Genomic DNA, 14410 nt, shown 5'->3' on the forward strand with positions numbered 1-14410 from the left:
ATGTCTTTCAGAAAAACATACTTCGGAGGGAGGAGACTTTTTTGTTTGTTTGTTTTTTAATGTTTATTTATTTTTGAGAGAGAGAGAGAATGAGTGAGCCAGAGAGAGAGAGAGAGAGAGAGAGAGAGAGAGAGAGCATGAATGGGATAGGGGCAGAGAGAGAGAGAAGACAGAATCCTAAGTAGGCTCCAGGCTCTGAGCTGTCAGCACAGAACCTGATGCGGGGCTAGAACTCATGAACCATGAGGTCATGACCTGAGCCAAAGTCAGGTGCTTAACTGACTGAGCCACCCAGGCACCCCCAGAGGGAGAAGATTTTTAAATGGATTTAAATATCTTCTGGTTTTTGGAAGATCTAAACTTAGTTTCTAGTCATAAAGGGCTGGGATAGTGGTAATAAAAGCCTATGGGTAAAGGTTTCTCTCACAAAGCAAGTTTGCCTGAGAAAATTCTTTTCCAGGAGCGAGGAGAAAGCCTGGAGCATTTTTAGTTATAGATTTATGGGCACAATGCATAATTCAGGTGCCATTAAACCTTGCATACTGATGAATATTGTTTTTTCAAATTTTATATCCTCCTAGGTTTTCTGGCTTTAGGCAGATGCTGCTATACTATGATCCTGCCTCAAAGTAGAAACTCTGGTACCCACAACAGCAGATCAGAGGTTTATAAAAGGCCCCTGAGCAAGTCTGCAAAAAAACACAAAGTCAACAGCTGCTTCTACCCATGGTGCCCCAAGTTAATCAGGAACGATTTTATCTTCCATGGGTTGAATTCTGTTGTCAACAGTCATGCAGCAAAATGCCAAGCCAGGGAGGTTTCTGGATGACTTTGTGTCACAAAACATTCATTTTACCATATTCCTGGCTCAGTTGACTTTTGAACAATACAGGGTTAGGGAGGCCAACCTCTGTGTAGTTGAAAATCCTGTGTAACTTTTGACTCCCCAAAAACTTAACTGCTAAAAGCCTACTGTTGACAGGAAGCCTTACCAACAACATAGTTAATGCATATTTTGTATATGTATTTTATACCGTATTCTTACAGTAAAGTTAGCTAGAAAAAAGAAAATGTTACTAAGAAAATCATAAGAGAAAATACATTCACAGTACTGTACTATATTTATTGAAAAAAATCCACATATAAGTAGATGTGTGCAGTTCAAATCTGTGTTGTTCAAGTGCACTTTAAAGCTGGAAGGGACCACTGAAGTCTTTGAGTCTACCTCCTTCACAGTATATACATGGATAAATTAGCAACCAAAGTGCTTAGGCGAGTCGTGGTAAAGAAAATATTATTCATGACACTTGGTGTTTTTTTAAAAAAAATTAGTGTTTATTTATTTTTGAGAGAGAAAGAGAGATGGAGTGCAAGTGGGGGAGGGACATAGAGAAAGGGAGACACAGAATCCGAAGCAGGCTCCAGGCTCTGAGCAGTCAGCACAGAGCCTGATGCGGGGCTCAAACCCATGGACTGCAAGATCATGACCTGAGATGAAGTCGGACACTCAACAACTGACTGAGCCACCCAGGCGCCCTCATGACACTTGTTAAAGAACAGTAAGGAAGATTTTATTTAGGGGGACTACTATACTTTGGTTTATATAGGGAGAGAGTGGGCTCAGGTCCAAATATAACAAGGCAAAGTGGGAATTTATAGCCAAGGAGTAGGGTGGGGGGCAGTGGATGGGAAATTACTCAGAGGAAACATCAGGGGTGAGGGGTGGGTGATTCTGGCTAAAAGGACCTAACAGGATCCTTGCTGAAGGCAGACCAGGGTGATCAGACATCACTTGTGGGTGGTGCAAGATGAGGAATCTTATCAGATTTGAAGGGAGGCAGATATTATGGATGGAGGATTCTGGCTAAATGGACGTAGCAGAGATAAACATGGAAGCTCAAAAGTCAGAGTCTAGGTGAGAAGTAAGTTCAGAGGAGCCTTAGCAGAGTTTGGTCAAAGAGAGAATCTCTGTCAGTAGATAGTGTCAGAACCAAGCCTGGAACCAGGTAACCTGTCTCTGGGCTTTGACTGGCTCTGCTATCAACTGGAATAGCTGTGTGGACAACAATTTTGAGTCCTCCTTTGTTTGGCGATTCCCCAAGACCATCCTCAGGTTCCAAGATTCACTAGAAGGACTCACAGGACTCATCAAAGTTGTTCCACTGACAGTTATGGTTTATTGTAATGAAAGGACACATTAAAATCAGCAATGGAAAGGCACAGAGGGCAGGGTCCAGGAGAGACCAAGAGCAAGTTTCCATCTGTCCTGTTCGAGTGGAGTTATGTGGGCAGTGCTACTGTCCTAACAGGGAGTGTGACAACACACATGGAGGACTTCCAACCAGGGGAGCTACCTGAGTCTTGGGGTCCAAAGTATTAACTGAGAGTTGGTCACACAGGTCTGGCTGACCTCGGTCTCCAGCCCCTCCAGGGGTCAAGCTGCTACTGGGTAGCTCAAAGCCTCCTCCATAGATCACATTGTTAGCATAGACTTCCTGGTGTGGCCCAAGGCTTCAGGGGAAACAAAGATCTTCTTAACAGGCAAGATATTTCAAGGGCTTAGAGGTTATCTTCCAGGAGCCAGAAATCATTCTTTGGAATATGTAGGGTACAGGTAATCTACTAAACTAATTCTTTCATCAAAATTAATTATTTTGAAAAGTTAAAAGTTTTACAAAGTTGGTACCTTGGCCAGATGCTGCCATTGTGCTACTGATTCCTGGTAAGGACCGACTCTAGTTCTTATTAGAGGCCCATGTTACACCTGACTTAAAATTTCTGTTGAAAGTGGTCCTCCTGGGGGGCTCAGTGGGTTAAGCATCAGATTCTTGATTTCTGCTCAGGTCATGACCTCACAATTCGGTTCATGAGATCAAGCCCTGTGTCAGGCTCCACGCTGAGAGCACTGAGCCTGCTTGGGGTCCTCTCTCCCTCTCTCTCTGCACCCCTTCCTGCTCTTGTATGCTCTCTCTCAAAATAAACATTTTTTTAAAGTTCCATTGAAAGTGGTACTTTCCTTTTCATTGCATTTTTATTTTCATTTTTTAAAATAGTTATTTATTTTGAGAGAGATCATGTGCGAGCATGAGTGGGGGAGAGGCAGAGAGAGAGGAAGAGAGAGAATCCCAAGCAGGCCCCACACCCAGCATGGAGCCCAATGTGGGGCTTGATCTCAGGACCATGAGATCATGACTTGAGCCAAAATTAAGAGTTGGAAGCTTAACTGACTGAGTCACCCAGGCAGCCCCCTTTCATTGCATTTTTAAAAACATTGACATCAATATGGCAATAGCACCTTTGCACTAAAGTGAGCAAGGTGTAGAGCAAAAAGAATCTATTAATTTTCTATTACCACTTGGTGGCTTAAAACAACAGAAGTTTCTTCTTTCACAGTTTTGGAGGACAAGTCTGAAATTAGTATCACTGCACTGAAATCAAGGTGTCAGAAAGGTCCTGTTCCCTCCAAAGGCTTTTGGGGAAAATTCATTCCTTGCCTCTTCCAGCTTCTGGCAGCTGCTGGCATTCCTGTACTAGTGGCTGCATCACACTCCACTCTCTATCTTAATGGTCACATTGTCTTCTACTCTTCTTTGCATGTCAGATCGTACTCTACCTTTCTCTAACGAGGATGCTTATGATGGATAGCACTTAGATCCCAACCAACTGATGGAAGATAATTTTCCTATCTCAAGATCCTTAACTTAATCATATCTGCAAGGATCCTTTTCTTCTTTCTTTTCTTTCTTTCTTACCTTTCTTTTCTTTCTTTCTTTTCTTTTCTCTTTCTTTCTTTCTTTCTTTCTTTCCCTTTCTTTCTTTCTTTCTCTTTCTTTCTTTCTTTCCCTTTCTTTCTCTTTCTTTCTTTCTTTCCCTTTCTTTCTTTCTTTCTTTTTTCTTTCTTTCACCAAATAAGGTAACTTCTGCATGTTTCAAGGACTAGGACATGGATACCTTTCAGGGAGCCATTTTTTTTCCCCCACAGTCTTACTATAGAGTTTTCCTAGGATTTTTAAGATATGAAAAAAATTGAATTACTTGGATTTACTACACATTTTAAGAATTATCAATGATAAGCCATCAGTATGTACAGGATTTATTAGGCTAAAAGAATATATAGTGCATTAAAGATGGAGTGCTGTTATAGCATAGTGTCAGAAAAAATGGTGGCTTTTAAAATTTTTTGTTAGCGTTTAGTGGAGAGAGAGAGAGAGAGAGAGTGAGCACAAGCAGAGGAGGGGCAGATAGAAGAGTAAGACACAGAATCCTAAGCAGGCTCCAGGCTCTGGGTTGTCAGCACAGAGCCCGATGTGGGCTGACCTGAGCCGAAGTTGGACACTCAACTGACTGAGCCACACAGGCGCCCCAGAAAAATGTTTTGAATTAAAAAAAATGAAAAGGAAGTGAAAAAATTAGCAGTAATTTGAATGATGACTATACCTTCTTGTGAAAAATGAATGAGATAATTAAGAAAACTAGTTAATCCAAGATTCTAAGACTGTTTGGTAGTATGTAGTTGGTGAAGAAGAAAAGCAATTTTATGTACCTATAAAACTGTGGGCCAGGCTTTTAGGGATTTCCAAAATTCAGCTCCACTCTGTCCCATCTTCTTTTCTATCATTCTCCAACAATACACTGTATAGGTAGAGTTAGACTAGAAAACTATTCTTTAAAATCTGGAAGTTAGTATAAGGAAAAATCATATTTTCTGCTGTGTCTCAGTCTTCAGGATGACTAAATAGACAGTAATAGTGTGAGCTTAGCCTGAAGTGAGATCCACTAACTTTAGTGTAGACGACCCTGGCATAGGGAAGCCAAAGACGGTCCATAGCCCTCCTTACCTGAGACTGAAAAGGACATTTCCATCAGGGTATACACGTAGCATGATGTTCTCCACAGTTGTATCATGGATGAATGATCTTTTAGAATGGACAAAAAATATGTCAGGCACCCAAATCTTTTTGATCAATCTATGATCAAAGGTCATGCTTTTGTTTGTTGTGCTAGGAAAGGAGAGCCTCTCATCTTTCCAGTAATGTCTGAGATAAAAGGTCATTGTAAAGTCCTAGGCAGAGAGAAACAGAGACAAGTCAAAGCCTGTAAGAATATAGTTCAGGATGACTAATCAATACCATTAGTCCCAGATTGATTGGCATGGGTGTTAATGACATATAAAATGAATGGCATATATTGTATTTTCTGGTAGATTTAGGATAAATCCAGTGAGCTTGAGTTGCAGAACCTCTCCTTCATCTGGAGTCTGGTGAATGTTGAGTTTCTGGGAACCATAGAGAATTCAATTTGGGTAAGGGAAGCCAGGTTATAACTGGGAAACATTTCTGTGTAAGTACTGGTCAATCACCTAAAGAGATCTCAGAAGAAAAGGACTTGAATCCACATGGCCCAATATTTTATTTTGACTTATTCTTTTTATTGCAAATAAATATTCACTTTTATAATGTATCCATAAATTTATATTGTTTTTGTTAAGGAACAAAACTACAGTCCCATAAAACTACAGCCCCCCCCCCCATTTGAATAACCTACAGTCCCACAAAAACAGATACAGTATTTATTAGAGCTATTAGTGGTAAGTGTGCTGTCAGAGATCCTGAGATGGAGACAATGATTTTCTTCAGCTTGGGAGACACAAAGAATACCAATAAATAGTGGTTCTCAAATTCTAGTGTGCAAAAGACTTACCTGTGAATTTGTTAAAATGGCATATTCCCCAGAAGCTAGTACCAGTGTGGCTCAGGGAACTGAATTGTTAGTGTATAACCCAATTGTAAAGAGATAAATATGAGGGGGGATTATATTAATGTTATTTTAGAGAAAAAAAAATTTGGTTAGTCACTACTTTGAGCTTTGTTTGGCTCTCAGATGCTATGTTTACTATTTTGTTTGTTTGAACAGAAACTCCCCTAGCTACATTCAAGTCATTGGGTGTGGACAATGATGATGTGTTTCACCTTTCACAATTGTTTATTTCTTACTATCATTTATTTCCCAGCAATACGCAAATTATTGTCTAACTAGTTACATGTGATAGAACTTCGACATTTATTACATAGGCAAAAGACAAACTTCAGTAAACTACAAATAAGTCACCAATTAATGATGAACTAGTTTTGGTTTTTTTTTGTTTGTTTGTTTTTTGTTTTTTAGGTTAGAAATAGAGGTACATTGTATTATTGCTCTTGGTTAATCAGGGAGCATCAGCCATGCCTAATTTTGGATTAGGGTGAGCACAAATAAATAGAATGATTCATTCATTCCCCTAACACTACTCTATAGGGAGTTGTGTGGGTTACTGCATGGACTGCTTTAGTAAGCATATATTTAGAATTAGGTGCTCAGTCTGATTTGAAGGTCACTGGGCAAACACAGAGACTAGGAAGTGGAATAGCAGACATTGGTACATGTCAGTGATACATCAACATCACCACTAGTGGGCACTATCATGAGAAAGCAGGCTGAAGAGCATGTTGAGAAGAGCATGGGGTAAAACTCCAAGGAATTGAAAGTGAATTCAGGGTAGGGCAAGTGAATGACAGTGTGGGAAGATGATAAATGAGAAGCAAAAGAAGCCAACACTGGGTGTCACTTATAATTAGAAAGCATTTTGTCATTGGGCATGGAGAACCCAGTCCAGTCTTAGCTGATACTGAATATCAGAGAAGACCTTAATCAGGAGAGAAGGATGAGGTTGGGTTTTAGGGGCAGAGGGTGGAGACAGTGAGTCATTCAGGGATAATTTAGAGATTATGCTAGGAAAGGGGAAATGAATGTTTGCTCCTAGAGTACAACAGGCTCAAGAAAATGTCAGTAAAAGCAGATTTTGGTCAGGTAAGACCCAAAACCTTCTAAACAAGGCATTTTTGAGTAGTGAGTACTATCTGTGCTATTGCCTTTGGAGTAGTGTGGTTAAAATGAAGGAAGTTTCAGAGTGAACTGAAATAAATATTGAATTTTCTAATGATAAGGACTAGAAGAACATTAATTGAAGATTGAAACAAGATATAATAGGTCATAAAAAATTTTGTTTAGAATTTGTTGGAATTTTTATATGTCCTATAATTTTTCATTCAGCTAGCATTTCGATGGCAATAACTAGCTGGAGGAATCACTATAAATAAAAATATTAAGTATACATGTAAATATATTGCTTGATCTTCCAACTTCATTGATTAATGTTTTCTAGATCTGGCTTCCTTAAGAGATTCCCAACCTTGTTCTCTCTTTCTCTCCTTTTTTTTTTTTTATACATCTTCATTTTTTTTTTTACATTTTATCTTTCATTGTGGTATTTGCATATTATAAAAGTAATACATAAAATCTAAATTTCAAGCAGAAAGAAGTGAATAGAGAGAGCCAAGCAACTTCAACTCTATGACGTAAAAGAAGAAAAATATATAATAGTAACATACATAACTAAAATGGTTTATTAAAGCACCAGTGATTTTGACACTATTCTCTAACCTCCCAGGGAAAGACCAATGTCTTGTGGAGAAACTTACCATGTTAACCTCCGAAATGCTGTCAAGGCTTTCAATTTGGACATCTATACCCACTGGTACTGGAGACCCTTAAGAAAGAAGAATGAATGATATACTCAGAAATCACTAAAATTATTTTGGAAACATTCAAAGCAGAGAGAGATCAATGTTGCAAATTAACAACAAATTTCTCCAGTATCCATCAATATATTATCATACAGTTAATGACAATAAAAGGGCACATATATAAATAAATGTTATTTCAATAATTATTATATATTTGCTTATGAACAACTCACTATCTTCCTTCTTATAGTATACTTAGAGTTAGAAATAGTGTTTCAATTTTTTTTTGTTTTAGCTAGTAGTGATTTAAAAAGGAACAACGTTTCAAAAATATGTCTGAGAGTATGTAGAATTATGGGTTCTCTGCGGTAAGAGTCATATTTTATAGTCAGGGAGTGTAGTCATGGAATTCATGACTCTGGGAAGTGTGGAAGCCTTTTCTCTCTTGCCAAAAACTCAGCCTCTTTCACTTGGGCTGTGCATGGCAGACTAGAGGAACACAGATGATAGTATAGTGCTGTGCAGGGACGTCAAACATTCACAGATGTCCCTTTGCAGAACATCAGTAACCACAACCTGCAGTTCGGATGAAGCAAACATCCTTCAAATGTGTTTGAGGGACATCTGGATGGCTCAGTCGGTTAAGCATCTGACTCTTGATTGGGCTCAGGTCATGATCTCACGGTTTGTGAGTTCAAGCCTTGCATCGGGCTCTACACTGACAGTGCAGAGCCTGGTTGGGATTCTCTCTCACCCTTTTCCTCTCTCTCTCTCTCAAGATAAATAAATACATTTGAAAAAAAAAAGAAACATGTTTGATGAAAATGTATTGAAAGTCAGAACTGGAGAAATCTCAGACAGACTAGTGTTGAGATGTGTTTGCAGTTGGGCCTCAGAGAACCAGGTTGTGACCAATTCTCAATTAAATCTTATTGTCTCTGTATAATTCTGAATTTTAAAAAATGCTTTCAACTATTTTTGAAAAAATAGAAATCTTGCCTAGATGGATCCCAGGTGGCTGTTTTAGTCAAGATTCTGAGAATGAGAAGGGTCAGGCTAGAAAACTTCCTTACTAAGGCTAATTAATGTCTGGATGTGCTATATGTGACATACACGTGCATACCATTCAACAAAGCACCTAATTATTGTGTTTTAAATGTGCAACTTATTTTAAAACAAGATACGCCTCACCAGTCCCTGTCCACCATCTTTGACTCCCTTCATTAAGGCTGAAGACACCTTCCTTTTACAAATACAGATTCCTTTTTATGTTCCATAATATACCCTTATATCATTCCTTATTTACAGAGGTTGTAGCTGGACAGGCCCCGGGTCTGTCACTCAAATATATTTCTGCTCCAGGCTTCAGGAACACCTTACTTGCATCTTAACCACTAATGACTTCCTGCCATATTGGATTAATTATTTTCTACAACATTAATTATGACAATTATATTTAAAAATTGTTTAATGATAATTATGATTATGCATTAACTTGGGGACTATTCAGTATTACTCCATTACTTATTGAGTTCAGCTCTAATGCTTTTGTTTTGTTTACTCTTTTTCCTTAATTAGTATAGATATCAAAATAAAACTTCATGGCCTTTCAGGATGGCTTCAGGATGAGTACATCTTTCCATTAACTCCAATACTCCAAGGGACTGAAAGGCTTGCCAAGATCTTAGAGAGAAGTAGCAGGAATGTCCTGGTTAAAATTCCAGTGTTAGAGTCACAGACTAGAGTTTGAACCTAACTCGACCACTCATATGTGATCTAGGGTAAGTAACATTTCTAAGCTTAGTTTCCTCACCTTTAAAATCTCACCTTGGAGACTTATTTGAGGACTAGAAACAATGCGCAGTTAGTGAACTTAATTGGTGCTCAATAAATGGCACTAAATAAATGTTACTGCTACTGCAATTCAGCAAAAATGTGAACCTGCTCCAAGGAATGCAAGCTACTATTCCCAATCTGACACTCAAACATTTAGATAATCCGTCCACCTCTGACTAGAAAATGATACAGTGCTTCTCATAGAGTTCTTATTTCATGACAAAACCTGAGAACAATTTGCATTTGGGATCGTGTGACCTGTAAGCAGATCCCAGTTGCTAATGACTATTTCTGCAAGGCTGGGGCACTCTTATAAAGCCACCATCCAAGGAGGTAGTTATGCCACCACTGGGTGAGCAACAGACCCTCAGGGTTGTTTGAAGGCTGGTCTGAGAGTGGGGCAGAAACATGGCTAGGAGTGGACTCCTAGAAACATTCTACATTTCTTTTTTTTCCTTTCGATTTATTCTATTCTTGTGGGGATGAGCTCTGCCATTTTGAAGAAAAGTGTTTGCCCTCAGATGCCATCTGACCTCATTTTTAGCTCCTTTGAACTCCATGCTCAAGTGTACCTTGTCTGGGGTCTGGGAATCTACACATTCCTGAGGACCGTGTGGAGAGTGAGGGGCATATAAAGGCAAGATACAAAATCACAGAATTGTGGAGATACGTATAAGTGCCAAAAATTCTTTTTACAGATAAGGAGCTGAGTCTCAGAGAAAGGGTAATAATAAAGCAGATACATTAAAAATCATAGAATTTCTAGCCACTAAACCTGAACTGAAGCCAAACTTCCGTAAATCCCTTAATTCCTCTGAGCTTAGTTTGCTTATCTGTAAAATAGTGGGAATAATTCTGTGGTACTTCCCTAATAGCATCACTGTGAGACTAAGCAAAACAATGCATGTCAAGACCTTGACCTAACCCCATTCAAATGGCTTAACAACCAACTTGTTCAGCGTCTACTGGATCAGTCATACATATAACAACATGAATGATAACAATTTCACAAATACTTTCATTAATGCTATATATAAAGCATCTGGAATACAGTAAAAATAAATAAATATTAACCATTATCATGTGTTGATTTTCCAGGATCGTTGTCTAGGTAGTAGTACGCACATTTATAGTCTTTTTTTTACATACATAGATTGCCAGTCTATTTTTTACATAGGCTGGGATAAGAGTTAAATAACAGTTACACATCTTATGTGGATAGTGCATTTAAAATACATTATACAATATTTTATCCCATATTGTCATTATAGCCGTTTGTTAGGTAGGTTGAGCCAATGTTAGATGCAATTGACATACGACCTAACTCATTCAGAGATACTGGAGAGCTTGCCTGAAACCTAAAGCTAGTTAATGCAGGAATACGGCCAGGTCCCTCTGGCTCTCAGTCTAGTCCTTTTGTTTGACAAGCATGGATTATACAAGCGGCTCTCACAACGTTAGCTTTTGACTGGACTCAGTAGCCAGTATCTAGATGCTAAATTGATTTCACTTTAAAGAACCAAAGAAATCATCATCTCTAGGACTGAGACAAAAAAGCCCTTAGTGATGAGAGATGTAAAGGGTGGGGAAAACATAAAGAAAATGAGCTGCAATTTACAACCCAAGTTAAACAAAAAGCTCCCCTAAATTTATATCCTCCTGTTTCCACATAATGAGTCAATTAATCTTCTAATGCTTTATAAAAGTAAAAAACACTGCGGTAGCAGCTGGTTTTAATGTTAAAGCTAATTAGGAAAACACATTAAGGCAAGAGAAGTGCTGAAGTTACATTTAGCTCAAGAGGAAAGAGGTATGTGCGTGTGTTTATGTTGTGGACAAGTATAAAGAAAGAGAAGATAAATTAAAGCTTGTCATTTATATCCTGCAGCCTGATTTCCTCAGGAAGGCAGCCTTGAGAGAACAGAGAAATGGGTCACCGGTAGGAAGAGCTGCTCTGACCAAGACAAGAGAAGGTTAAGGACTGTATTTCACAGAGCTACCAGTGTGACACTTCGGACTGAATTTATGGATTTTTCTGCCTGAAATGACTGAACATGTAAGACATTTGGACACCATTTAGCCCCAGTCCACGATTGTCAGAAAAATTTCCTCATCGTGGGATGATTTGCCACCTGCCACTAAGTAGCGTTTCAATTGCATTTTTAATAACCCCACAAAGTAGCCTCAGGAAAAATAAAATTGTTTAAAAAAATCATTCCCACTCAAAATCTTAACAGGTTATCTCTAACAGATCAAAACAAGTGGAAATGTAAGGTCAATTCTATGTTTTTGTTGGGGATGGGGATGATACACGCAAGGGAGAATGAAGATTTAAGTGTTTTAAGGTAAGAACAGAGGGTCCTCACTTGGCAATCTACAGTCGTGTTTCTCAAATTGTAAAGTGTGTTCAAATCACCTGGGGATTTTATTAAAATGTGGATTTTGATTCAGAAAGGCTGAGCAAGGAGCCTGAGCTTCTGCATTTCTAACTAACTTCCAGGTGATTCTGCTGCTGGCCCTTGAACCATTTTGAGCGATGAAGCTTTCTAGAGTGCGTGTTTCAAGGTCCAAATAAAGGACAGTCATTTTTCTCTTACTCTTTCTGGGTTTCAATGGTTCAAAATAGACTCACAGAAACCCTTTTCTCTAAGATAGGAATTCATTTAATTGAGGAACCTAAACTGACAGGAATTAGGGCAGCGTTTTGAATTGGTGTTGAAGAGCATACATCATTTTGGGGTTCGAATTGCTGTTCAGGAGACGCCAGTTCCAAGCCATTCCTGTGAGACTGGCGCCCTCTAGTGTCTAAAAAGGCCCGCAGCAGGGCAAATTTCTCTTCGTAACATTTTCTCCAACTAAATGGTGATGGAGGAGAATTTAGAAGTTTTGTATAGAATCATGGAGACCAAGGTACAGAATGATTGCATGATAGTTGTAGAGCATATTATCAAAACGTTGGGCAAACTTTGGTTGGGGGAAAGAAACGGTCTGTTGGAAATTGAGGGCTCAGGCATCTTTAGGAGAATTGCAGTAAGGAACACATTTAAGGAACAGTGATGTGAAGAAAACAAGATAAAGAAGCGGCCTTGGAAGTGAAACACGGACATACTTTAACTTGATTAATTTAGAGGCATCTAAAACCTTAAATTCAGTTCAGTAAGTGTGAGAAATTCTCTGGAAAAACCAAAAATGAAACTCACCAAGATCTACTTTGATGCTGATAATCGAATTCAGCAATTATCAAGTGTGATTCTCAGACCGGGTTCATCAGCATCACCTAGCAATTTATTAGAAATGCAAATAGTTGGCCCCACCCAGACCTAGGGAATTAAAACCTGGGGGTGGGGGTGGGGCTCAGTAATTTGTTGTGAAGAAGCCCCCAGGTGGCTTTGATGCCTGCTAATGTTTTAGTCAAGAATGTAATAAAATCAAAGCTAGACACTCAGAATTGCAATCCAATGGATTCCATGAAATTAAACAACAACAAATATCCTTCAACATAAAAACTACCTGACGTACTGTTTTATTTTACCTGCCAACAAGTGAGTTCTCTGACGTACCAACAAGCTTCCTTTGGTCATAACCACGATATAGCAAGTGTCACGTTTCCCCCACCCCATGCCAAAAATCAAAGTATTCGTTATTTTTGAAAAAGCTGCACCTGTTCTACAGCTGAGGGCTCCTGCCTTCTCAGCCTCACATTCACTTCTGTCACATCCACACCTCTAGTATTCTGAAAAGTTGTCAGCTCGGGAATGGTATGAATGGGGAATTTAGGTCAATGATAGAAGAATCAGGATGGATTTAGCAGTAAGGCAGAGAGTTCACATTAACCGCTTGATTTTACCACATTCTGTGTGTCTCTGGAAAACTTGGTACCCTCTGTGATGCAACTGTATGCTCATTAAACAATCCGAGGAAAGACATTGTTCCAAGTATGTCCTTACCTGGCTTTCTTCTGTCCTCCTTATTTGCCCTTGCATCTTGGTTCTCCCACATACTGCTTTTTTCATGGCTTTGAGCAAATCTCCTAACCTCTCTACACCCCAGTCTCCACACTGGAATAGGAGGGATCACGATAGTGCCTCTTTCTTAGGAGGGTGGAATAAGCTAGTGCATTAACAGCCTCAGCCCAGTGCTTGGCACTCCAATATTCTGATCAACTTCAGTTGCTGGAAGTGATTGAAGGAGAAACCTGAACAGAGTTGTTCCATAGGGAGCCATGGCATTTGGTGTGTTAGTCCTTCCACCAAAGCCGGGCATTCCAGCTTATAAGGTTATTCACAAGATTTCAGGAATATCATTACATAATACAATTTACAGGTTTTAGTTGAAAGAATAAGCTGCTGTATAGGCAGTATATATCCATTCACTATTTATTGAACACATATTATTTACAATTAGTAAACAGTATGAATATTTACTAAAGATATTTATCTTCTTTGTGATTAATTTAAAATGTATCAATTGTTCTCATTCAAGACAGTATCATTGTAAACATTTTTTTTAATAGATGGTCTTTGCTTGTGTTTTGGTCTTAATTGCTTCAAATTTTCAGCTTCATTTTGACAGTGCAATGGATTGTGACATAAGAGTTTCATTTTTTTTATTTTTAATAAAAAATATTTAAACATTTATTTATTTTTGAGAGACAGAGAGAGATAGAGCACAAGCAGGGGAGGAGCAGAGAGGGAGAGGGAGACACAGAATCCAAAGCAGGCTCCAGGCCCTGGGCTGTCAGCACAGAGCCCTACGCGGGGCCCAAACCCACAGACCGTGAAATCATGACCTGAGCTGAAGTCAGCTGCTTAACCAACTGAGCCACCCAGGCACCCTAGACATAAGAGTTTTAGAAAGATAATACTCACCTCCAAATCCAGGTCTCATTGCAAAATCATGGTCCTCTATATGGAGAAGTTGTTTGTATTTCAGGAGCCATGCTTTGGTGCTGTCATTGTTTCTCATTCTGGTTTCTTGTTTGCTCTCCCTCCAAAGGGGAAAAAATAGTTTTA

At 39.0% G+C, this 14410-nt stretch overlaps 1 protein-coding gene across 2 annotated transcripts in view; it reads right to left on the reverse strand.

The window, feature by feature from the left end:
• The window catches only part of GABRR3 (gamma-aminobutyric acid type A receptor subunit rho3), a 46983-nt gene that overhangs the window by 22095 nt on the left and 10478 nt on the right, over positions 1-14410 (reverse strand). For both annotated transcript variants that reach the window (XM_042955646.1, XM_042955647.1), the window contains 3 exons: positions 14267-14385; positions 7518-7585; positions 4839-5062 (listed from right to left, as the gene is read on the reverse strand). In XM_042955646.1, coding sequence (XP_042811580.1) covers positions 4839-5062; positions 7518-7585; positions 14267-14385 — 411 coding nt within the window. The remainder of the gene's footprint in view (positions 1-4838; positions 5063-7517; positions 7586-14266; positions 14386-14410) is intronic.

The sequence above is a fragment of the Panthera leo genome, chromosome C2, assembly GCF_018350215.1.
Source record: "Panthera leo isolate Ple1 chromosome C2, P.leo_Ple1_pat1.1, whole genome shotgun sequence".
Taxonomy (NCBI): domain Eukaryota; kingdom Metazoa; phylum Chordata; class Mammalia; order Carnivora; family Felidae; genus Panthera; species Panthera leo.